This window comes from Saccopteryx leptura, chromosome 6 (assembly GCF_036850995.1).
Source record: "Saccopteryx leptura isolate mSacLep1 chromosome 6, mSacLep1_pri_phased_curated, whole genome shotgun sequence".
NCBI classification, from domain to species: Eukaryota; Metazoa; Chordata; class Mammalia; order Chiroptera; family Emballonuridae; genus Saccopteryx; species Saccopteryx leptura.
The window spans coordinates 151,355,088-151,381,675 of record NC_089508.1 but is presented as its reverse complement, the minus strand read 5'-3'; the positions used below and the strand labels follow the sequence as shown (position 1 = coordinate 151,381,675).

General features: G+C 44.5%; 1 protein-coding gene across 3 annotated transcripts in view; it reads right to left on the bottom strand.

Moving 5' to 3' along the window:
• Positions 1-476: 476 nt before the first annotated feature.
• FAF2 (Fas associated factor family member 2) overlaps positions 477-26,588 on the bottom strand; it is an 80,480-nt gene continuing 54,368 nt past the window's right edge. For all 3 annotated transcript variants that reach the window (XM_066343918.1, XM_066343919.1, XM_066343920.1), the window contains 9 exons: positions 24,895-25,029; positions 24,183-24,259; positions 21,524-21,662; positions 18,981-19,066; positions 18,799-18,890; positions 14,453-14,630; positions 12,681-12,852; positions 11,476-11,619; positions 477-3,595 (listed from right to left, as the gene is read on the bottom strand). In XM_066343918.1, the coding sequence (XP_066200015.1) occupies positions 3,413-3,595; positions 11,476-11,619; positions 12,681-12,852; positions 14,453-14,630; positions 18,799-18,890; positions 18,981-19,066; positions 21,524-21,662; positions 24,183-24,259; positions 24,895-25,029 (1,206 nt within the window). In that variant the 3' untranslated portion in view covers positions 477-3,412. The remainder of the gene's footprint in view (positions 3,596-11,475; positions 11,620-12,680; positions 12,853-14,452; positions 14,631-18,798; positions 18,891-18,980; positions 19,067-21,523; positions 21,663-24,182; positions 24,260-24,894; positions 25,030-26,588) is intronic.

Below are 26,588 nucleotides of genomic sequence, written 5' to 3'. Positions count from 1 at the left end.
ACAGGCCCTGGCCGGTTGGCTCAGTGGTAGAGCGTCAGCCTGGTGTGTAGAAGTCCGGGGTTCGATTCCCGGCCAGGGCACACAGGAGAAGCGCCCATCTGCTTCTCCACCCCTTCCCCTCTCCTTCCTCTCTGTCTCTCTCTTCCCCTCCCGAAGCCGAGGCTCCACTGGAGCAAAGATGGCCCGGGCGCTGGGGATGGCTCCTTGGCCTTTGCCCCAGGCGCTAGAGTGGCTTTGGTCGCAACAGAGCGACACCCCGGAGGGGCAGAGCATCGCCCCCTGGTGGGCAGAGCATCGCTCCTGGTGGGCGTGCCGGGTGGATCCCGGTCGGGTGCATGCGAGAGTCTGTCTGACTGTCTCTCCCCGTTTCCAGCTTCAGAAAAATACCGAAAAAAAACCCACAAAAAAACAAACAAACACAAAACCTACCACCTCTTTCGACAGAAAGACCCACAAACAACTTATAAATTTTTTTGTTATAAAACATTTAATGTTAACCTACAATACAATGTAAACTTTTTATGAAAAATTTTAAGTACACTAGATTTTTTCAGTAAATTACACGTAACTATTCAGGTGCTGTCCAAGTCGGGGCACTGCATCCCTTGTGGATAGACTTCCTGTTGCTGCATTCCTCGCAAGACCCAAAAGAACCAGCTGTGGGGCTTCTTGTTCCAGCACCAGAAACACTCCCGATTCTGCATTCTGGGGGTTATTACTCCTTCCCATTATCATTTTCTGAAATTCCCCTCTTGGCCTTGGCACCATTAGCAATTTTCATAACTGCTCAGTTGAAGATTTCCAAGGTTCTTTTTAGTTTTTTGGGTTTTTTTAAAGAAATAAATATTCTCCCCCGGCCATCTCTTATCCAAACATCATAGTGGAGGCAAGCAAGGATAAAAAATATTTGCTGCAGGTAATTCTGCAGAAATAGAAGCACTAGAAGGGCTCCCATTGAAGCTGCAGAAATTCAACTGGGTGTCCATCTGGGTGTCTTCGCTTGGTCCTTTCCCATGGTCATGTAGCTCAATCCACAACTTCAGTCTTGGGAGCGCAGCAGGAACTCGAAAAAAGTGTTTTTCTTAGTTGATGACTTGCCACTTGGAAATAACAGCTGGTATCATAGAAAGGTGACTTGGGAAAACAAACAAATGCTTGCGTATCACCGGCTTCTCAATATTTTCTCCTTTGCTTGTCCCATTGAGTTCCCAGAGGTCCTTGTGAGTAACATAGATTGTTCTGGCATTGACAAACTGGGCATCTTTCAGGGAAGAGACGGCACCTCAGCAGTGGCTCTAGAGGCGACAAGGAGATGGGAACGGGTTATGGGCTATTTCAACATGAACCAGGAGAGGAGCAGATGCTTCAGAAGCCTCTGGAAACCCAAATGCACAGGCGGTCCCAAGAGTTGTACCGACACAAACTTTTTAATATTCTGGAATCTGACCTTCACTCAAGTTTTCAAAAGGCAACAGGCATAAAGTGCACACTGTAGAATAAGAAGCAGATTGAATTATTAAAAGGGAAAAAATACAACTTCTCAAAGACAGTACAGCCAGCCTAGTGAAGGCTGAGCCCCTCCTGCACTCCGCCAGGAAACAGCTGTGCGCCCACCAGGGAGGGAGGCCTGGGTGAGTGGAAATTCCTCCTGGCATAATTGCCAGCAGGAAGCAGCCTTCACACAAGGTTGAGTGGAGAATACGGTTTATCCGGATATTCATTCAGAATACATTTTATGACAATGGACAGCGATTTCTTGCTCATATGGCCTGGGAACAGCAGGAAACAAAGTGGAATAGATGGCCAGGAGCAGAATTCAATTTTCTAGAGATGATGTTCCAGACACCTGTGCCAAAGCCACTGGAAAATTCTCAGGCTCCCCGGGTGATATCCACAAGGCTCTTCACCCTGTCCCTGGATGTGTGCCCCAACCACTGAGGCTGCAGAGAACAGTAGCCAAGTTCTCAGGTTTTAGTTAAGCAACAGAGAAAGCCTTAGGAGACTGCAAATCCACCAAGTTATGCTTTGTCTTGATATGAACCCCCTGGCTGCATAGCATGCCTGCAACTACAGTGACTTCAGTAGGTTGCAGTGCCACGAGTGTACCAGTCTAGCCATAGAACACTGGAATGCTGTCAATTCACGCTGGCATCTGTTAATACATAGCCTGCCCCAAGCACCCATTACCATAAACTCAACCACAGACGAGACATCCAGGTTAGAAAATCCTATTACTTCAACATAGCAATAGAGGAAGATAAAAACTGCCTCCAGTAGGTGCCTACATCAGAAATGAAGTCTGCTTTCTAAGCGTTTATACAGCCTGAGTTCTGTCTTAGCTCCCCCAAAGCCTCCACTCTTCCTACCCTTAAACCACCACAACTACCACACGCCCCCAGACAGGCAGGGCACTCTCACATGGTCCTGCTGGTTCCACCACAGGCCATGCTAGTACTTTGGAAAGGCACAAAACTTGGCAATTCAGGAAAACTCAAGACTGGGCAGAACAGCATGTACATGTCAGAAGAGGAATGAAGAGCAGCTGTATTTTGGCTCTGACCCTGTAATAGCCACCTGGTGGAGATTCCAGGGAAGGCTGCAGCCATGTGTATGGGTGAATATGCACGGAGCTCACTGCATGTGTAGGTGTTCTGAGCATCACAACCTCTGCAGGGGTCACAAACCCAGACTTCCTTCCACTGCTCCAAGTGGGGTGCACAGGTGACAAAAAGGACTGCAAGAGTTAGACCAAAAAGAACAACCTCTCTGGAAACCTGAGAGGGGCAATGGCAGAAATAAGCACAAACCAGCCCGGGGCACCTTTATTACATTCTGTGGGCTAAGGAGCCCAGGGCATGAAATCATGTCAAGGGTGTAAGAATTGGCTCTTTATCAAATGAAGGGGGGGGGGGGAATAAACATATGTCAGCCTCATTCCTTTGGTCATTACAAAGCAACAGAAAATTCTGAGTAATTCATAAACTGTGGGAAGTTCAGGAACATCTCTGCTGTGTGCCTTCCTTCCCTGCTCCTCTGGGGGAGAGCTCATCCTCAGGAGATGCTGCCAGAGCTGGCTGACGGAGGACTGTCACTTTTATTTTCCATACAAGCAAGAATGAAGGAGAACCTGTGCCCTCTTCTGTGCTGGGCCAGTGGCTGGGCGGGAGGTGAGGTCTCTTGCTGGGAGGTGTAGGTGCGGAGGCAGTAGGGAAGTGGGCTGCCACTGGAACACTACTTGGGAACCTTGCACACACAGGTGGTGACTCGCAGGCAGCACGGTTTCTGATCCTTCCTTAGGATGCAGCAGTCTTTAAAAAAAATATTGTATAATAATAATAATAATAATATGAATTTCTTTCTCTTTTTTTTCAATTTCTTTTAGGAATTGATAGGAGGGAGAGGAAAAAAAGTGTCATTCATCTGTTAGGTCCTGAACAAAGAGAACTTCTGTGTGGCTGAGTCCGGCCTCTTGCAGCGTGGGGGGGTTGGGCCACTCCTCTGAAGGAATGCAGGGCAGCACCCGCCTGGGGAAGTTGGCTTCAATCTGAAACTTTTCAGGGCTTTCTTTCAAGGAGAATAAGAAGTCGTGGATTACCTGCAGAAATCATACAGAAAAGGAAGGCGGTGAGAAAAAGCCAGACCACAAAATCAAATGTCCCCCAGTTCTCTCCAGGATGACTTGAGACAGGAAGCAATCACATTACCTTGGAACCCCACCTCAAGGTCTCCCCAACTCACAGAGCAAATTCGTAGGGCAGCTCTTTTAAAGAGATCACACAGGCTTGACCTGTGGGGGCGCAGTGGATAAAGCATGGACCTGGAATGCTGAGGCTGCTGGTTCGAAACCCTGGGCTTGCCTAGTCAAAGCACATACAGAAAGCAACTACACACACACACACAAAAGAAAGCAACTACAATGAGTTAATGCTTCCCACGTCTCGTCTCCTCTCCCCCTTTCTCCTCGCTTTAAAAATCAATTAAAAAAATTACAGTCTAATCTAGCCCTACTCTGAATGTATCATGTTTCTTCTTTGACAAAACTGACTGATACAATTTTTTTTTTAATTTTTTAAATTTTATTTTGTATTTTTCTGAAGTTGGAAACCGGGAGGCAGTCAGACTCCCACATGCGCCCAACCAGGATCCATCTGGCATGCCCACCAGGGGGCGATGCTCTGCCCATCTGGGGCATCTCTCTGTTGCAACCAGAGCCACTCTAGTGCCTGAGGCAGAGGCCACAGAGCCATCTTCAGCACCTGGGCCAACTTTGCTTCAATGGAGCCTTGGCTGTGAGAGGGGAAGAGAGAGACAGAGAGGAAGGAGAGGGGGAGGGGTGGAGAAGCAGATGGGCGCTTCTCCTGTGTGCCCTGGCCGGGAATCGAACCCGGGACTCCTGCACGCCAGGCCGACGCTCTACCACTGAGCCAACCAGCCAGGGCCAAACTGACTGATATAAAGCTAACATTTTTTACTGAGAAATAATCAGGATCTGGTTAGGTAGCTCCGCTGGTTGGAGCATTGCCACAACAAGTTGAGGTTGTGGGTTCGATCCCCCATCAGGGACATACAAGATTCAACCAATGAATGTATATTTCAGTGAAACAAACTGATCTGTCTCTCTCCCTCCCTCTCTCTAAAAAATAAATATATAAAAAATTTAAAATTAAAAAAGAAATCATCAGTCCCAGAGAAGTTGGAAGTAGCACTGGCTTTGGCAGCATATGTACAGAGAGGCTGGAGAACCAGACGTAGTCTTCTGTGACCTAGCTGAGTGAGCCGCCAGCTGGTGTCCGTCACCCTGGAATGCTTGTGTATGTCTTACACAGACACTTTCCTACATACCCAGCAGAGCCCTCACAGTCAGGAAATTTAACTGATTTAATAATTTTTAGACCCCAATGAAGTTTCACCAGCTGCCTTTTATAGCAAATAATCCAGGTTAGAACTGTGTGCTGCACTTGGTTGTCACACCTCCTATCTCCTTTGTCCTGGAGCAAATCCTTAGTCTTTCCTGACTTTACTGACCATGGCAATTCTAAAGACCACCAGGCCTTATTTTGTTGTGATATTTGGGCAGGGGTATTACAGAAAGGTGGCTGCAGCCCACTTGTGGACTATTCCAGTGGAGGATGTTTTCTCCAGGTTCTATCACCTACCATATTCACTTTGATCACCTGGTTAAGGTGGTGAGCACCTGATTAAGGTGGTGCCTGGCAGGCTTCTCCACCAGAAGTTATTCTTTTGCCCTTTGTAATTGAGTATTTTGTGAGGTGATACTTTGAAACTATGGAGACATTCTGTTCCTCAAAATTTCTATTTATTTATATTACTGTAGAGTAATTTTCTATTTTATTCAGTAGGTTAAAGTGTTACAAGCATTATTTATTTTAATGTTCAAGTTGTTCCAGATGGAGTCAGAAGAAGCCCATTTAAGCTGGCTTCTGTGCCTTTCTGACGTGTGTCCACTGTTCTCTGAATACTTACTTACTATCGGGCACAAGATGCTCCAGCCTGGAATAAGCCATTCTCCAAGGAGCCCTGGGTTCTTCTTAATGAACAATGGTATAAAAAGCCATACTCTAAATACCCTAAATACTATGGTATGTTCACTGCTACTGGGGTGCTAATACTCTCAAGTACTCTCTGTGAAGAAAGCTGGAGAATATATGTACACACTACACATCTCCCCTTGTATGCTAGATTGTTATATACATATACTAAAAACCATGAGTTCACCCCCAACCCCCCTTACCCAGTTTTGGTTTTAACACCGCAACCCACCCAGGGGCCACATGGACTCTAACTTCTGTGTACTGGGCTGCCCCCACAGGTGGACACCCTCCTTAACTTGAGCGAGATCTTCCATGTGGACCTCCCTTCTGTGGGAATGCCATCCCCACCCTGCTCTGGCTCTGACAAGGCACAAGTACACTCTTAACCAGAATTAGGCAACATCAGAAAACTCACATTGCTGAAACTTGAAATGTGAAATACCTATGGAATAGGACATTTTATGTTTATTGCCCTCTGTGTGAAGCAGTCCTTCCTTCATTTGCCTTACACTAACCTCCTTAGAGCATTTAGGGGGCTATAATTCTAGGATTTAAGGAGTAAATCCATGGTCCTCTTATTTAATTCATTCATGATTTTAATTAACTTCTAGTATTTTAGTCTACCAACATCAATTATTTTCAGTTCCCTTCTCTGACTCTGCAATTTCCATTAATATTCTCTCCCTTTTCTTAAAAAATCAGATGTGTTGACTTTCCTTTTCCTTTTTTAAATTGACTTTAGAAGAGAGAAGTGGGGAGGAATAGGAAGCATCAACTCATAGTAGTTGCTTCTCACATGTGCCTTGACAGGCAAGCCCAGAGTTTTGTTTTTTTATATTTTATTTATTGATTTTTAGAGAGAGGGGAGAGAGAGAGAGAGAGAGAAAGAGAGAGAGAGAGAGAGAAGGGGGAGGAGCAGGAAGCATCAACTCCCATATGTGCCTTGACCAAGCAAGCCCAAGGTTTTGAACCGGCAACCTCAGTGTTCCAAGTCGACGTTTTATCCCACTGCGCCACCACAGGTCAGGCAAACCCAGGGTTTTGAACTGGCTACCAGTGTTCTAGGTTGATGCTTTGGCTTGCAGGCCAGACTCTCTTTTCTAAGATTTTTTTTTAATTGATTGATTTATTTTACAGAACAAGGAGAGAGGAGGGGGAAACAAGAAGTATCAACTCACAGTTGCTTCAATTTAGTTGTTCACTGATTGCTTGTGGTATGTGCCTTGACCAGGCAAGCCTAGGGTTTTGAACCAGCGACCTCAGCATTCCAGGTCGACACTTCAACCACTGTGCCACCACAGACCAGACTCCTTTTCTTTTCTTGAGATGCATCAATTAGACTTGCATCATGTGTTCTTCGTCTGAATCTATCATGGGTTTTATTTAAGGATGAAATAACACAGGGTGTGGCAAAGGTAGGCTGACAGTTGTGAGTATATAAAACTACTTATTCTTATAGTTGTACTTATTACTGTTATTATTTTCCATATGAACAACTGTAACCTTACTTTTTGCCCCACTCTGTATTTCGTTTTCTTTTTAATCATTGCTTGAGAATACAGCAGTCTCCTGATATCCACGGGGAATACGTTCCAAGACCCCCAGTGAATGCTTGAAACTGGATAGGACTGAGCCCCTATATATGCTACACCTACTATGCTTCTTCCTACACAGGCATACCTAAGACAAAGTTTAATTTCTAAATTAAGCACAGTAAGAGATCACAACAATGACAAACTAGAACTAGAACAGTATACTATAATGGGGTTATATGCATGTGGTCTCTGACAGCCAAGAACGGGGTGGGGAGTGTGGAAAGCACAGGTAGGACAGCAAAACTTCACCACGCTCCTCAGAATGGCGCATAACTTAAAACTTACACATTTCTTATTTTTGGAATTTTCTATTTAATATTTTCAGACCCTAATTGATCATGGGTAACTGAAACCACAGAAAAGGGGGGACTACTATTTTCAACCTTGACACAAAACTGGCATTTTTTGTTGTCATGGCGATGGGCAACTGAAAACAGATGATAGCACCTCAAAGGTTCCTTTTGGTTCCAAGTGGGCAGAAGATTGTCCTGGGCTGAGTATAATTGGGACTCTCTTGTATGTTCAGCATTTAAGTGGAGGTGAGCTGCCACTCTTCGCCCACTCATTGGGCCTAGAGAGTTTTTTACAGTTTATCCTTTGTTATCTCATCATTTTACTACTATCAAGAGAAGGCATCATGTGCAAACTATTTCACTGAACATTCACTCCTCCTTGAGGTTCTTTATGAAAAACAGAGCTCATAGGAAGACAACATAGTCTGCAAGAGCATTAAAAACTATCAATTGCCTGCCTGACCAGGCCTGACTAGGTGGTGGTGCAGTGGATAGAGCATTGACCCAGGACACAGAGGACCCAGGTTTGAAACCTCGAGGTCACCGGCTTGAGTATGAGCTCATCCTGCTTGATTGAGCGTGGGATCATAGACATGACCCCATGGTCAATGGTTTGAACCCAAAGGTTGCTGGCTTGGGCAAGGGGTCACTGGCTTGACTGGAGCCCCAAGTCAAGGCACGTATGAGAAAGCAATCAATGAACAACTATGGTCCCTTCCTGTCTGTCTGTCCCTGTGTCCCTTACCCGCTAAAAAAGACAAACAAAAACCCCCAATATTAACTGACCAATGGTGGCACACTAGATAGAGCATCAAACTGGGATGCTGAGGAACCAGGTTCAAAACCCGAGACTGCTGGATTGAGGACAGGCTCATCTGGCTTGGGTGCAGGCTCACCGGTTTGAATGTGGGTTGCCAACTTGAGTGTGTGATCTTAGACATGATCACATGGTCGCTGGCTTGAACTCAGGGTTGGTGCCCTGAACAGTGGTCACTGGCTCAGCTGGAGGCCCTTGGTCAAGGCACGTATGAAAAGCAATCAATGAACAACTAAAGTGCTGCAACTACAAATTGATGCTTCTCATCTCTCTCCCTTCTGTCTGTCTGTCTCTCTCTTGCTAAAAAGAGTAAGAAAAACCTATCAAATATTCAGCTGTAGGTTATTACCTCTATGAATGTTAAATTAAAGGCCAGCACAACCACCAGACTCCCCTCTGCCACTTCTTTCCATCCCTAAGCCTTGTCCCCATTTAGACCAAGTACTTCTCAGTCTGGACTTTTTTGTTTTTTAAGTAACTTTTACTGAGCACCTATACATTTAAAAACCTTAGGCCCTGGTCGGTTGGCTCAGTGGTAGAGCGTCGGCCTGGTGTGCAGAAGTCCAGGGTTCGATTCCCGGCCAAGGCACACAGGAGAAGCGCCCATCTGCTTCTCCACCCCTCCCCCTCTCCTTCCTCTCTGTCTCTCTCTTCCCCTCCCGCAGCGAGGCTCCATTGGAGCAAAGATGGCCCGGGCGCTGGGGATGGCTCCTTGGCCTCTGCCCCAGGCGCTGGAGTGGCTCTGGTCGCAACAGAGCGACCGCCCCGGAGGGGCAGAGCATCGCCCCCTGGTGGGCGTGCCGGGTGGATCCCAGTCGGGCGCATGCAGGAGTCTGTCTGACTGTTTCTTCCAGTTTCCAGCTTCAGAAAAATACAAAAAAATAAAATAAAATAAAAATAAAAAAAATAAAATAAAAACCTTAAAAAATTAAATAGTTAACAAATAGGTTGCTTCCCCTTTGGCCACAAGCCTATTCTATTCCACAATTCTAACAGATATTCAAAAAATTATCAAGAGAGTAAATTTTGGTTGTGTTTCTCACATATGCAGCAAGAGTCTGGGGAGTAGGAGCTCCTGCTGCAGCAAAACTGTTACTGAACAAGAAAGTTAAAACCCATATGCACACCAGTGGTTAGGAAACACACCGGGGAAAGGACATTCTTTGGTAACCACCTACTACATCGCAGGTGCCATGTGAAGCTCATTCATTTTATCCCTATTTAAAAAATCCAAAGTGACAGATGTGCACCTCTACCCATATACATAAATTAGAGAAATAAAAGAAGCTATTTGCTTCTCACTCACCAGGATGGCTCATAACTTTTTACTCTGTATTAGCCCTGAATCTTTTATTTTTTCTTCAAGCAAGAGAGAGAGAAAGTGAGGGAGGAGAGGGACAGACAGGCAAGGAGAGAGATGAGAAGTATCATTCTTCATTGCGGCACCTTAGTTCTTCATTCATTGCCTTCTCATATGTGCCTTGACTGGGGGTTTCAGCTGAGCCAGTGACCCATTGCTTAAGCCAATGACCTTGGGCTTCAAGCCAACAATCTTTGGGCTCAAGCCAGCGACCACGGGGTCACGTTTATGCTCCCATGCTCAAGGTGGCAACCCTGTGCTGAAGCCGGATGAGCCCGTGCTCAAGCTGGCAACCTCAGGGTTTCAAACCTGGGTCCTCTGCATCCCAGGTCAATGGTCTATCCACTGTGCCACCACCTGGTCACGCAGTCACCTGGTCACGCAGTTCTCTGCGTCTTACATTCCCTATTGGCAAGTAAGCTCCATGAACTCCAGAACCACGTCTCACTCATGCATCACTGTACCCCTAGAGTGCCAAGCACAGTGCCTGACATACATTCACTTTAAAGTTATCAGAGGGCAGATTATATTTCCATTTCACAGATGGGCTCTCTGAGGTCCTGTAACAGACTGCAACTTGTCCAGTGCTCTCCATTTAAATGGGGAGACATAATGAAGGTGCCAAGAATCCCAATGAGGACAGTGCATCCTCATTTCCAGTATGAAATTTACTCCTGCCTATTTCCAGTAATCAGGGAAATGGCAGAATCTACTGCAGTAATAAATGTGGAAATCAACTCTTAATAGAAACTTTTTTTTAAATACCAAAAACAAGTTGGTGTTTAAATTATGATAAGCACAATGTTAAACATTTTAGATATGAATTTAATCCTAACAATCTTATATTTGAGAATGCTTATTACACTTGTGTGACTGATGAAAACAACTAAGGCTTAGAGATTAAAACAACTGACCAAAGAAACACATCTAATAATTCTGGAAGGATAAATCTGAACCTCATTCTGAAAAGCTTTAATAAGAGTCTGCTTTTAAGTCCTTCTTTCTGGAATGACCAACAGCATTTACCCATGGAAGCCAGATTTATACGGTAGCCCCAGAGCAGGTCCTCGCAAAGCCTACATGGGGAGAGAGAAGAGTGACACGTGCCTATGAAGTGCATGTGCTTCTATATTCAGGTGTGCGATTCCGGAGCTTTCTCTACAGAGCAATGGGTTCTGCTGTGAGCCTCTCACCTCAAACATAGTCTTTTGTGGGACTTCCTACTAAAATGACCTTTTTTTTAAAAAAATTTATTTTATTTTTTTTTAATTTTTCTGAAGTTGGAAATGGGGAGGCAGTCAGACTGACTCCCGCATGCGCCCGACCGGGATCCACCCGGCATGCCCACCAGGGGGCGATGCTCTGCCCATCTGGGGCATCGCTCTGTTGCAACCAGAGCCATTCTAGTGCCTGAGGCAGAGGCCACAGAGCCATCTCAGCGCCCGGGCCAACTTTGCTCCAATGGAGCCTTGGCTGCGGGAGGGGAAGAGAGAGACAGAGAGGAAGGAGAGGGGGAGGGGTGGAGAAGCAGATGGGCGCTTCTCCTGTGTGCCCTGGCCAGGAATCAAACTCGGGACTCCTGCACGCCAGGCCGATGGCTCTACCACTGAGCCAACCGACCAGGGCTAAAAGACCTTTTTATCTTAGATTCAAACATAAAGAAAGGAACCCTTAATACTGTTGGAGTTGGCAGCTAGAACTGAAGGCATGTGTGGTAGTTCACCGCCCTCTTCTCTGCCCCTCTTCCTCCCGGCTCCCCAGAGTAGCACACACACCAACACTCCAGCCAATTCCTTAAAACTCTCCAAGTCTACAGGCCAGATACATCTCCATGTCACAGTACTCAGGCAGTCCTTACTGTTAAAGACTGTGAAAAGTGGAATCGTCTCTCTACTCGAGAATCATTGGGTAATTTGAAAATGATCTTGACACTTTCAGGGTCATCAGGGGAAGGCTCAGGGGGCAGGCACTCCAACTTCCGTTCCTTTTCCTCCTGTAAATTCTGTAGAAACACAAAGCAAAGGTAAGGCTAGGACTCCAACAAGGAAACTGGAAATGCAATCACCATCTAGGTCTATTATGCAAAGGAAAATTAGTAACTAATATCAGAAAAACTTGTTGCCAAGAGTCAGAAACAACTGAATTCAAAATACTATTGCATCACATGTACTATTTATTGACTGTTTCAGGTATTTAACTGTTCAAAAAAAAGGAATGACCAGAGGACACTGGCTATAATAAAGTGGTAACATATAATGAAACAAGGCCATGAATAAAGTGCCAAACGAGTCAAAACTGCTACTATGAATGAACAGTTTAAATAGCACTGTGAACTGTTTACTACCTATATTTACTTCCCATGGAACACAGTTATTACGCCTTTTACTCACTGTTGTATATTTTTAATTAAAATTTTTATATTTTATTTTATTTTAAACATTTTTATTTATTGATTTGAGAGAGGAAGAGAGGAAAGGAGGAAGGGAGAAAGGGAGGGGGGCAGGGGGGAGACAGAGACAGGAATATTGAGCTGTTCCTGAATGTGCCCTGACCAGGGATTGAACCATCAATCTCAGAGCTTTGGGACAATGCTCTAACCAACTGAGCTATCCAGCCAGGGCAAATTTTTACACATTTAAAAATACTTTTTGTGAAAATATAGCAAATATAAAAATAGCAAGGAGAGCCCTGACTGGATAGCTCAGTTGGTTAGAGCATTGTCCCCATACATTAAGGTTGATTGAGGGTTCGATCCCCAGTCAGGGCACATACAAGGAACAACCAACGAACGCATAAATAAGTGGAACAACAAATCGATGTTTCTCTCCCTGCCCCTCACTCTCAAAGCAATAAATAAAATAAAATAAAATAAACCCTTCAAGATAAAGGAAGCTAGTGCAGGGCTCTCACTGAAGCATGCCCTCACCTTATCTCAGGTGTAAATTAAAAAAAAAGGCAAGGAGAATTTAAATCCCCATGATTCCACCCTCTTCTAGTTCTTTCCTTTCACACTAAAGATAAGACTGGTTTGGGAGTCATCAGGAATAGAGACACATTCATTACCTGCCGCCGCCTCTCCTCTGCCAACTTTTGCTGCTTTACCTCCTCCTCCTTCCGCCGCTTCTGCTCGCGCTCCTCCCGCTTCTTTCTCTCCTTCTCCTGGTCAGCCCGGAGCGAGGCCAGGTAGGCCTCGTCCTGCTGCTGCCTCAGCACCTGTGTCTGGTTTCGTTCTTCCCTACAGACAGATCAAAAGTCACACAAGGAAAAGAGCAAGCTCACCAAGCTCTGGGGTTTTTCTTTTTTCTTTTTTACTTTATTTATTGATTTTTTTTTTTTTTTTTTTTTTTTTACAGAAAAGGGGGTGAGAGAAAAGAGAGGGAAGGGGGGAAGGAGCAGGAAGCATCAATTCATAGTTGCTTCCTATATGTGCCTTGACCAGGCAAGCCTGGGATTTTTTTTTAATTTCCTGAAGCTGGAAACAGGGAGAGACAGTCAGACAGACTCCCGCATGCGCCCGACCGGGATCCACCCAGCACGCCCACCAGGGGCGAAGCTCTGCCCACCAGGGGGCGATGCTCTGCCCCTACGGGGCGTCGCTCTGCCGTGACCAGAGCCACTCTAGCACCTGGGGCAGAGGCCAAGGAGCCATCCCCAGTGCCCGGGCCATCTTTGCTCCAATGGAGCCTTGGCTGCGGGAGAGGAAGAGAGAGACAGAGAGGAAGGAGGGGGGTGGGGGTGGAGAAGCAGATGGGTGCTTCTCCTATGTGCCCTGGCCGGGAATTGAACCCGGGTCCCCCGCACGCCAGGCCAATGCTCTACCGCTGAGCCAATCGGCCAGGGCAAGCCTGGGATTTTGAACCGGCAACCTCAGCATTCCAGGTTGACACTTTATCCATCGTGCCACCACAGGTCAGACACTTTGGGTTTTCTTATATTGAAATTCGGGGGGGGGGGGGGGAGTGAAGAGATTGACAATGTTGGCAGAGAACTATTTCACAGAACATTACATCATTAGGAGAACAGTACCATAAAGGGATCCAAACCAGAGTGGGGCAGAATTTGAATGAGCCACTTCTTTTCCCAGTTTAATAGGCAGAAAAAGAATTGGCAAGCTTTTTCCTTCTCTTCTAACTTTACTTACTATTAAGCTATCAGTTTCCTAAATTCTAACAAGAGTAAACCAGTATTATTGTTATAAAATAATCAACAGATCATATTTTACAGGTAAATAACTTTTTGGGCTACTACATTTCTGTGTAAGTTGTTTTCATAAAACCAACCACCACATACCCAATCTCAGAAGATCTGAAAAATGCAGAAATATTCAGAGTTCTAGCCAAAGAGAAAACACTGTAACATGTTGGTGTATATCCTATTTTCTCTCCAAAAAATTGTACGTGTACATAGGACTCTGTGTATTTCTATATAATTGAAAGAAAATATACTAGAATGTCAAAACTGGTAGGATTATGGGTGATTTTAAATTTCCTCTTTGTGCTCTTCTGTGTTTTCCAAATTTTCTACATGAACATTACATCATTAGGAGAAGAGTTACAATCATCTTTCATTTTTTTACATTTAAGCTCTTTTATATCAAGGGTCTGCTAGTCTAAATGACACAATATATATTCTGCAGCACAGAGCCATGTCTGTATTTTGTTTCACATCTCTTTAAGAATAGATGATCTGACGGAGAGTTACTTATGTCAAAGTATATAAATATTTTAACACTAAATTAACAAAGTTGTTAACGTTGACTACGAGAGAGAAGCCATGTTATGTGGAGCCCGAGGTCATCTGGTTCCTCAGTTCCAGAGAGGAACTCCCCTGTATACCTTTCTAGGCGTTCTGACACCAAGTAAGTCTGGTTTGCATCCATGATGAATGCCAGCTGATTAATGAGGTCGTCAGGTTGAATGAGTCCTTCTAGCCGTCCCACCACAGTCATCCTCCGATCCTTTAGCATAATCATGGCCAGGAATGGATATGTGTTCTCTCGTAAAGCTTGAGAAACTGACAGAAAAAAGGATGCCACAGGTCAAAGGGCGGGACTTTGGGATAAAACAGATCAACTCTTAAGACTTTACAATGAGCAAGCCAGAATAATTCCAGCATCAGCCTGGGGCGCTGAGGACAGCTCAGTTGTTCTAAGTGTTGGCCTCAGGTGATTCAAGCATGGCCCCAGACGGGGGCTGCCAGGTGGATCCCAGTAGGGCTGCAAGCAGGAATCAGTCTCTATATCCCTTCCTCTCAATTAAAAAATAGTAACTAAAATAAAATTAAATTAAATTAAAATGAATAAAATAACCAAGATTTTACCACAACAAAGTTTTACCTATGATTTTATTCCAGTTAAAAAAAAAGAGATTTTATAAGTTTCTTTAAAAAGTATCCTTAGAGCTCTGGCCGGTTGGCTCAGCAGTAGAGCGTCAGCCTGGCGTGTGGGGGACCCGGGTTCGATTCCCGGCCAGGGCACATAGGAGAAGCGCCCATTTACTTCTCCACCCCCCCTCCTTCCTCTCTGTCTCTCTCTTCCTCTCCCGCAGCCAAGGCTCCATTGGAGCAAAGATGGCCCGGGCGCTAGGGATGGCTCCTTGGCCTCTGCCCCAGGCGCTAGAGTGGCTCTGGTCACGGCAGAGCGACGCCTGGAGGGGCAAAGCATCGCCCCCTGGTGGGCGGAGTGTCGCCCCTGGTGGGCGTGCTGGGTGGATCCCGGTCGGGCGCATGCGGGAGTCTGTCTGTCTCTCCCCGTTTCCAGCTTCAGAAAAATACAAAACAAACAAACAAACAAACCAACAAACAAAAAAACGGATTGAGGAAACAAAAGAACCATTTAAAAAAAAAAAAGTATCCTTAGACCTGTGGTGGCGCAGTGGATAAAGCGTCGACCTGGAAATGCTGAGGTCGCCGGTTCGAAACCCTGGGCTTGCCTGGTCAAGGCACACATGGGAGTTGATGCTTCCAGCTCCTCCCCCCTGTCTCTCTCTCCTCTCTCTTTGTCTGTCTCTCTATCTTCTCTAAAGTGAATAAAAAAAAAAGTATCCTTAGTCTCCTTCTATTCATCATCCACCATCCCCAAAGCCATATCAGAATGGCAAATGCATGCAACAGGAACTTATCAGATGCTTAAAAACCAAATAGAAAAAATATAAAAATAAATAAAAATAAAAACCAATTAGGAGTAAAGACTCAGATTCTAGGATGTAAATGAAACATCTGCTACATCTTTGGTTCTCAGGATCTAACCCAGTGGCTGGTATATGCTCATAAGTTGCTGAACCACAATGGATAGAGCGCCAAACTGGGATGCTGAGATCCCAGGTTTGAAACCTCAAGGTCACCAGCTTGAGTGCGGGGTTACCAGCTTGAGTGTGGGATCATCGAAATGGTCCCATGATTGGGGCTTGAAGCCCAAGGTCACTGGCTTGAGCCTACAACTGCAAAGTAAATACATTTTCCTTCATTGAAAGCCTTTGTATCTCACAATGATTCTAAAAATACCTCCAGTAAAAGTTATTGTCAGCAAAAAGCTGAACTTTCTGACTCCCTATGAGCACTTAAGGTACTCAAACAACTCATTGTGCAAGAAGCTCTATTAATTTTTTTTTAAGTGAGAGGCAGGGAGGCAGAGACAGACTCCCGTACGCATCCCAACTGGGATCTAACCAGCAAGCCCCCTACAGGGCGATGCTCTACTCATCTGGGGCTGCTGCTCCATTGCTTGGCAACCAAGCTATTTCAGCGCTGCGACGAAGCCATGGAACCATCCTCAGCACCTGGGGCCAAACTGCTTAAACCAGTGGTAGCCAACCTGGTCCCTACCGGCCACTAGTGGGTGTTCCAGCTTTCATGGTGGGCAGTAGTGGAGCAACCAAAGTATAAATAAAAAGATTTAACTATAGTAAGTTGTTTTATAAAGATTTATTCTGCCAAACTTAGCGAAAATCCGACAAAGTACTTGGTAAGTAATTATTACTATATGCTTTAACTTGCTGTAACTCTGCTTTATAAATTTTATAAAGTAAAGTTACTTCCCTACTTTATAAATCACCATTGCGGTGGAACCGGTGGGCGGTTAGAAAATTTTACTACTAACAGAGATACAAAAGTGGGCGGTAGGTACAAAAAGGTTGACTACCCCTGGAATCCAATCGAGCCATGGCTGTGGGAGGGGAGGGGAAGGAGAAAGAGAGAGTGAGAAAGAGAAAGAGAGAGAGGAAGAGAGAGAAAGGGGAAGGGTGGAGAAGCAGATGGTCGCTTCTCCTGTGTGCTCTGACTGGGAATCAAACCTAGGACTTCCATACACTGGGCCGATGCTCTACCATAGAGCCAACCGGCCAGGGCCAGGTCTATTAAAATTACTGATGATGAGGTCCTGGCCGGTTGACTCAGTGGTAGAGCGTCGGCCTGGCGTGCGGGAGTCCCGGGTTTGATTCCCAGCCAGGGCACACAGGAGAGGCGCCCATCTGCTTCTCTACCCCTTCCCCTCTCTTTCCTCTCTGTCTCTCTCTTCCCCTCCCGCAGCCAAGGCTCCATTGGAGCAAAGTTGGCCCGGGCGCTGAGGATGGCTCTGTGGCCTCTGCCTCAGGTGCTAGAATCGCTCTGGTTGCAACAGAATGACGCCCCAGATGGGCAGAGCATTGCCCCCTGGTGGGCTTGCCGGGTGGATCCCGGTCGGGAGTCTGTCTGACTGCCTCCCCGTTTCTGACTTCAAAAATAAATAAATAAATAAATAAATAAATAAAATAAAATAAAATTACTGATGATGAGAATAAACTCTTCAGTACGAAGCCCATTAAGATTATAGGCAAGCGGCTGGCTGGCTAGGACTGTGTTTTTTTTTGTTGTTGTTTTTCTGAAGTTGGAAACGGGGAGGCAGTCAGACAGACTCCCGCAGGCACCCGGCTGGGATCCACCCAGCATGCCCACCAGGGGCAATGCTCTGCCCATCTGGGGCGTCGCTCTGTTGCGATCAGAGCCATTCCAGCGCCTGAGGCAGAAGCCATGGAGCCATCTTCAGCGCCTAGGCCAACTTTGCTCCAATGGAGCCTCGGCTGTGGGAGGGGAAGAGAGAGACAGAGAGGAAGGAGAGGAGGAGGGGTGGAGAAGCAGATGGGCGCTTCTGTGTGCCCTGGCCGGGAATTGAACCCAGGACTCCTGCACGCCGGGCTGATGCTCCACCACTGAGCCAACTGGCCAGGGCCAGGACTGTGTGCTTTTGTGATTTTATTTATTCTTTTTTTAGAGAAAGGAGAGTAAGAGAGAAAGAGAGAGAAGGAGAGAGGAGCAGGAAGCATCAACTCCTATATATGCCTTGACCGGGCAAGCCAAGTGTTTCAAATTGGCAATCTCAGCATTCCAAGTCAATGCTTTACCCACTGCGCTAGCAGAGGCCATGCAGGACTGGGTGTTTTTAAGAATAAAAACAGGCTCTGGCAATGGTTAACTATAAAGAATGGGCTAGGCTAGGGGACTAGGTGAAAAGGGGACAGAATCAAGAAATACAAATTGGCAGTTATGAAGTCACAAGGACATAAAGCAAAGCACGGGAATAGAGTCAGTTATGTTGTAATGACTGTGTATGGTGCCAGGTGGTATCAGACTTATTAGGGGATCACTCCATAAGTTAAACATCTAACCACTATGATGTACACATAAAACTAACATTTTAAAATATTTTTGTTTATTGTTTTTAGAGAAAGCAAGAGAGAGAGAGAGAGAGACATGGATTTGTTGTTCCATTTATTTCTGCACTCACTGGTTGGTTCTTGTATGTGCCCTGACGGGATCCCCACAACCTTGGTATATCAGACGATGTTCTAATCTAACCAACTGAGCTATACTGCCAGAGTGAAACTAATATAATATTGAATGTCAATCATAATTGAAAAATATTTTTTTTAATTCAAAAAAATTAAAAGAAAAGAGTGGGCTAGAGTCTGAAAGAACTGTTTATACCAACACTTGCTCCCTGTGCAATCCTGGGCCAGACTTAAACTCTGGGCCTGTTTCTGAGTACACTCTTATCTCTCAAGATTGCTGAAGATTAAATGAGATAATGTATAAATAGCATCTAATATTCTGTCTACCACAGAGTAAACATGCAATAAACGGCAAGTCTTTCCAGCTTATTCCAAAGGCATCCCAACAATCACAATGAGGCAAAGGAAACACAACTTACCCCTGTATCCCTCAGGCTTGTTTGTGGAGCACGCCCAGAATAGCATCCGAGTGTTTATTAGGGAAATAACTTCAGGGGCACAGAGGGTGTTGCTGTGGAGAGGGACATGAGAAGAACTTGCTTACTACAAACTCTCAGCAGATGAGGTCAGGAAAGAGAGAGAAAGTGGTCAATCCACTTACCGACAGAAGTCATCCGAGTCCTGGTGATCCTCTCCATGGAGATAAACTAAGAGAAAGCGAAGCTCCCGCTTGGCATCATTAAGTGCCTGTGGGACACAAAAGATCGCTAATTATTATGATGGCTGTGACTGAGCTTTTAATAAGCTAAGGGCCCTGCCTGACCAGGTGGTGGTGCAGTGGATAGAGCATCAGACTGGGATGCGGAAGACCCAGGTTCGAGACCCCGAGGTCGCCAGCTTGAGCGTGGGCTCATCTGGTTTGAGCAAAAATTCACCAGCTTGGACCCAAGGTCACTGGCTCAAGCAAGGGGTTACTCGGTCTGCTGAAGGCCCATGGTCAAGGCACATATGAGAAAGCAATCAATGAACAACTAAGGTGTCGCAATGCACAACGAAAAACTAATGATTGATGCTTCTCATCTCTCTGTTCCTGTCTGTCTGTCTCTGTGTATCCCTCACTCTGACTCTGTCTCTGTAAAAAAAAAAAAAAAAAAAAAAAAAAAAAGCTAAGGGCCCTAACACATACATTTAGAAAGAAAAGGAGAAATGAGGAAAAAAGGTGAGCAAGAAATCAGAGTCCTGGGCTCCTTCTTTCACACTCAGGGAGTTTATCTCCCTATAAAGTCCATGCTAACAAGCATCAATGAAAAATAGTTTGGTGTTGTTAGGATTTAATTTGTTATCAGGCACCCGAGAGTAGACAGGCTGACCAACATAGGTCCCCCCAAAATCACAGAAGTCAGTTCTTCCTAGTCTAAAGAAAGACAAAAACAGGAGTGTGTGACCACATGAAAAAGGCAGTGAGAATTTTGCCACTTAACAACTCTGACATTCTTGTAAATAAAAAACACTGCAAAGATAATTCCAGGCCATAGACCAAGCAGGAATGAGGGATGGTGGGACTCAAAGGTATTCTAAAGAGCATGGGGTTTGCCAGACCCGTGGTGGCTCAGTGGACAGAGCTTCAACCTGGAATGCTGAAGTCACTGGTTAGAAACCCCAGGCTTGACTGGTCAAGGCACATACTAGAAGCCACTATGAGTTGATGCTTCCTACTCCTCCCCCCTCCACCTTTCTCTTTAAACTCAGTAAATAAAATCTTAAAAAAAAAAAAAAAAAAAGAGAGACCAGGGTTTAAAACAGGGGTCCCCAAACTTTTTACACAGGGGGCCAGTTCACTGTCCCTCAGACCGTTGGAGGGCCAGACTATAAAAAAAAAACTATGAACAAATCCCTATGCACACTGCACATAACTTATTTTAAAGTAAAAAAACAAAACGGGAACAAGTACAATATTTAAAATAAAGAACAAGTAAATTTAAGTCAATAAACTGACCGGTATTTCAATGGGAACTATGGGCCTGCTTTTGGCTAATGAGATGGTCAATGTGCTCCTCTCACTGACCACCAATGAAAGAGGTGCCCCTTCCGGCATGTGGCCCGTGGGCCGTAGTTTGGGACCCCTGGTTTAAAAGATCTTCAAAGACAAGGCTAGTCTCCACGGTTCCTGTGTATACTTTTGCATTTGCAAAATTGTGAGCCAATTACAATTCAATTAAGATATCCTGAATGACCAATGATGGTCTAGGCTCAGGATCTCATTCAGCATCTCTAACATTGAGCACAATGCCTGGTATACAGTACGTGCTTAATGTTTGTGACTGGGGTCAGAGCAGCCAGTGAAGGAGACTGACTAGGAGAAAAAGCAGATGTGAGAGAATCAAAGCAGGAAGCAAGAGGAAGCATTTTTCTTTTTCTCAGATTTAGGATTCCTGAAGGCTACAGAATACAACCAGCACTTGGCCTATGCCCACACTGTTATTTCTACATTTTTCTCTGGCAACTAGAGATATTCTTAACATCCATAAAACTCTTAATTTTCACCCCGAGGTAACAAGTCAAAGGTCGGTGTGGCTTGAAACTAATGAAATGTATCTCCTTGAGTCTATGGCTTATGCCCTTATTCAGCTCTGTGAGGGATCAAAGACAACTTTAGGCTTTGCCTTCAACGGTCTTATTGTCTGGTATAGGAGAGAAGACACAGATACAAAGAAAATATAGAGAAGAATGTGAAATTACTGTAAGATTAAAAACAATGCTATAAAAGCACAAAAGGAAAGATTACTATTTTAAATTGCAAGGTAGGCCAGGGTAGGGCACAGCAATCAGGAAAGGGCATAAGATGGAAGTGATGTGAGCTGGTCGAAGGCTGGGCAAGACTCTAATTAGCACAAATGTGAGGACAGCACTGCAGGTGGAGGGAACAGCAAGGCAAAGGCAGAGGCGGGAAAGTACAGACTTTGTTCAGGAGACAGTTTAGCTACTGTACTGGGGAAACAAGTTACGCAGGAAAGACCTCAAAAGTAGGTTGGGATTAGATCAAGGAGGGCCCAGCTAAAAGGTTTGGTCATTTTTCTTGTAAGCAATGAAGAGCTATTTAAGGTTTCTCAGTAAAAGAATGACATGATCAGTGCTGGGCTATCCTTTTCTTTGTGGACAGAATCATATCAATAAATTGGCATCTATATGGCTTGTGGCACTGACCTGGCTGTACGTTCCCTGGTAGAAGACAGGGTGTGCCCTCCCATATTTCTCTTCAAAAGAGTGCATAAATGAAACAATGTCCCCAACGGGGTCAGTGACCCGGCTGCGAGGGTCAGGCCGTATAAAACGAAGAGCAAACCTGGGGAGGAAGGAATAAATATCACATGAATCGGCTTACTGCAGTGCACATGGAGCGGCCAGTTTGTAAAGATTCCTGTACCAGACACATGGCAGCAGGGGAGGTGATGGCCTGGGAGTACGCCTGGCTCAAAAGCTGCAAAGCAGCAAGTGTCGTTCAAATGACTACTCAAGAAGAATGCGAACTATGAGGATTGTAAATTTCAACACCTGCCTACACAAATCCTGAGTCCTTTTTGCAGAAAAATTTAGGGCTAGAAGAACTGGGAAAGGAAGACACAGTATTCAAAAAGATCAAGGGTCAAGCTGTGCCCCAGGCTCCCCAGAGTGGCACTGTCGAATAAAGGAGACACTAGCCATGTGGCTGTCTAAATTTAAATTAATGAAATACAATAAAAATTCAGTTTCCCAGTCACTCCAGTCGCATTAAGTGCCCCAAAGCCATATATGGTTAGTGACTGCTACACTGGACAGTGCAGGTCTCTTTTTGACTTTCCTATTTGCCTCTCCCTCTCCGTTTTCCTGGAATTTTGAATCATACTCCCAGCTATCGAATTACAAACAGGAACTTAAAATCCCAATTTGCAGCCATGATTCACTTGCTCTTCAAAGGGGCAAGTAAATTCTGCTTGATGATTATGGTTGATGGCATCCATGGAGGAAATTACTCTATTGATTCAGAGTGCGCGGGCAGATTTGGAGACCTGGCAGCTATTTTAAGATTAAGGATGGTACCACACATCTGTTTTTAAAGAGCCCATCTTATCATATTTGTATAGCACTATTTATTTATCCTTTGGATTTGCACAGAAGGCAATGGGGCAGAGGCTTGCTTGATAAGTCACTGTGCTACATAACATTAAACAAGTCGCTTGGATGATACAGTAGTATTAATATTAGTAACACATGCCATGCATACTTTTTCCTAGGAAAACAAACAATATTCATATACTCGAGGAATTTTCAACGCAGAAAAGGTGAATAAACAACTATGACACTTTCTTTACCAAATCTTGAGCCAATTCTAATTCCTTATACCCTAAAATTTCCCATGTGTACACAATTTCACTTGTAATTTCTCATGAGTAATCAAATCAAACTGACTGACATAAACATTCCAGAGCAAATTAAAAACAAATGTAAAAAGCTGTGTAGGGTCAAATAAATAGTCACTGAAGGAGACTAAACTTTGGGTGGTGAACACACAACGCAATATACAGATGATATACTTTAGAATTGTACACTTGAAACTTATATGGTCATATTAACCAATGTTGCCTCAATTCAATTTTTAAAAAAGCTCTTTATATGGGTGGAAATCCTTCAGAAGACTGATGTTTGATAACTTTCCTTGAAATTAAACATTTTAGGATTACCTTATTAGTCTTTAAGTTTCATTTTGATAAATGAATGGATAAAGGCTTTAACTTCTTTGTTTCTCATTACAATACAGTCCCATGGCTTACATAAATTAAGACGATCAGCTTTTTTAAAAAACAGAGATGTCAACTCAGTTTTCATTATGATTTTAAAGGTTTTTTTATGTGCCCATTCTTAAATTCAACAGGGATAGAAAGAGTACTAATTGTTTAATTGTTGACCTACAAGAACTTTGCTAAAGCAAGGAAGCCACTTAAGCAAGCAGTTTTACACAACAGCAAATGGCCAAGGTGAGAGGTGTCGCCTGCTCCTGGCACTTCTGCTCCCTAGAGCAAGGCATAGGCCACGCTGTGCCCGAGGGTGGTCCAGGCTGCCCTGCCTGCCAGGCCCCAACCACTGAGTCCAGCTCTGTCTGTTAACCTGGAGGCCTACAGACATCTTAGTTCTCCATAAAAGCCTAGGTGATGTGGGCTGATCTACTACTCAGCTCTATATCAGGCGCCCAAGCCTGATGTGACAGCAATTTGGGGCCCCCAGACATTTTCTAGCCCTGCCCCTCTGCAGCTTCTAGTGCTGAGCTCTCTAAATGGTACATGAAGAGAGAAGAGAGGTCACGGTGTGAGGCAAGGAGGTTTGCATACAGAAAGGCTCCAGCACTGGCACCTGTGGGTGGCCCGGACAGAGGGAACTATACCAGAGTGTCTAGAAGGTGAAACTTGGGACGGACTCTAGAGAAAAGTGAATAATCTCAGAGCAGAATTTGTTGGGATGATTACTGGTCAGATGGTTCCAAGGAGTTTGAAGCTAGTATATAATGGTGGTTAGAAAGGAAAGGGCGTGAGGATTAACTAGGGAATGTTGAGGTGACAAACACGGTGGGAGGAGGGAGGATAATGATAAACGTAGGTAACCCGAGTCTTGAAAATGATACACAAGACTATTTTAAAACAATTTCACTTGTTATGTTTGCATAACTTAAAATATTTTCATACTATATAAAAAGATTGTTTAGGAGGAGTATTCAATCTGATGACAAACTTGCATGTCAAAATTGACATAGAGCATAAACCTCACTCTGGTCCACCTTTCAGCTCCAAGGTCCACCCTGTTGCTACTGACACATAGATACAAAAGTACATACCTAAATATATCAAGTATTGTGTAATAGGTAAACCGGAATGGAAGCATAATCAAGTAATAACCCCATCCGAGCAGCCCCTGAAATTTCAAAAACAGAGTTAGACACCATTCACTCACTCCCTAATACTTGACAAACTTGCTAGCTCAGTTTTTCACTGCTTTGGCCTTTGCATGATTTCTCCCTGTGCAATTCGGTTCCCTCTCCCTGGCTACCTCACCCTTTTTGAAGACCAATTGCCTTTGATCTCATTTCATCTAATACTATCATATTTTTCTTTTATCACACAATTTTTATATTAATCTGCTTCAACACTTTTCTGCAGCTAGTTATATTAGTTGTCAAACTCAACTGCAAGTTTTTCCCCCAGATCATAACTATTCATTCTTCCCTTTTTTTCAGACTTACACATTAAAATATGGTATACAGAAAGAGCAAGAAAGATAACCACTATTAGACATGTAAATACAACTACTGTGTATTCAAAACAAAGTGCAGACAACACTTCAAATAATTGGCAACCCTCACCCCCAAAAATGGGTAGTTACTATATCAATTCATTAAAAAATCAAGGAAAAATAATAAACTCAATAAACCTACCAAGGAGCCAGCTATACACTTAATATATCTTTTGTTCCTATCACACAGATATCAACATAACCAAGTGAATGGACTTATAAAATAAGAGGGAAATTCCAGCTATGAAAAAACTTGCCCTTGGTTGTGGTCTCGAGACAACATAGCTGTAGATCCTGTGGTCAGCTGTGTTAACTTGCAGGGGTCGGGATGGAGGGGGGTTGAATACACTTGGCACACCCTCTTGCTCATTCAGTCTGTCCTGTACAGCAGCCTGAGGAGAAAAAGAGTAGAAAGAATTTAAGTGATGCTCTCATCAACTCAGAAGAGATGAGGCAACTGTTGCTTGTTGTTGAAAAACAGGTAACCTGGCCTACCCTGGCCTGGCCTGTGGTGGCGCAGTGGACAGAGTGTTGGCTTGGGATGCTGAGGTCCCACGTTCTGGACCCTGAGGTTACTGGCTTGAGTGCAGGGTCGCTGGCTTGAGCGTGGGATCTTAGACATGACCCCGTGGCTGCTGGTTTGAGGCCAGGGGACACTGGCTTGAAGCCCAAGGTCGCTGGCTCGGCTGGAGCTCCCTGGTCATTGCACGTATGAGAAGCAACAACTGTGAGTTGATGCTTTCTGCTCCCCCCCTTTCTTTCTCTCACTCACTCCTCTCTGTAAAGTCAGTAAAAAAAAACAAACAAAAAATCTCCAGGCAACCTGGGAAATGTATCTTGTTGCTATGGTGGGAGGTGAAGTGTGGTGATGGCTCCAGAATCCACACACAAAAGAGTACAGGCGCTTGTCTGGGAGCTAGCTCCCTTTATGCAGCAAGTATTCTGCTTATTATTCATACAAGTGTCACTGCAGGGAGCTGCAATACGAGATGCTTCACCGTACAAGCCCAAGGAGAGCCACCCACAGAGAGTAGACAGTGCGCCTATCGCTGTGCAATGGAATAGTCCTGACTGGTGCTGTTTAATGGAGGCCTTGGCTTTGGAGTAGAGAAACTCAGCTGAATCCCAGCTCCACCACTCAGAAGTTGCTTGGCTTATAAGCCTGTTTCCTCACGTGCAAAATGAAAGAACGATCCTTTTCAGTATTGATTTGAAAATATAATGAGATGACCATACATGAAGATCCTAATACAATTCCTGGCAGACAGATGAAATCTGGCAGTCTGTAAAAAATCTCATTCCCTTCTCAAAAAAACAAACAAACAAACAAACAAAAAACTCATTCCCTTCTTAATTATGACCCTGAAAATGAGTGTTTGTTTCAGTGTACTAAAAAATGTGGGCTTGCCCTCGCTAGCTAGCTATGATTATAGACTCTATAATCTTCATATAACATCAGGGTGGTTAACTCTTTTGTGGACTGGCATGAAATTTCTGGCAGACTAGCAATGGTCCGGGAACCGGTGGTTGAAAACTGAGTTAGAGCATCATCCCAATACTCCAAGGTTGTTAATTCAAACCCTGATCAGAGCACATACAAGAAACCAATGAATGCATAAATAAGTAGAGCAATACATTGATGTTTCCCTAACTCTAAATCAATCAATAAATTTTTTTTTAAATAAATAAAAAAATATTTGGCCTTAACCAAAGAAAAGTCTGGTCTTTTCCTTTGGCTTCTAGGAGATACCTATGTCATATCAGATAGGAGTGATTTTGTTACCAAATCTTAGGGTGGGGCAGGCCACCCCAGAAAAACCAAACTATGTGACTCAGGGTGGGGACTTTGGGTAATGCAGTATTAGTCAACCTGGAGACTGAGTTCAGTCACATAGGCAACCAATCAAGTCAACACTGCCTGTGTAATGAGGACCCAGTGCCTGTGTAATGA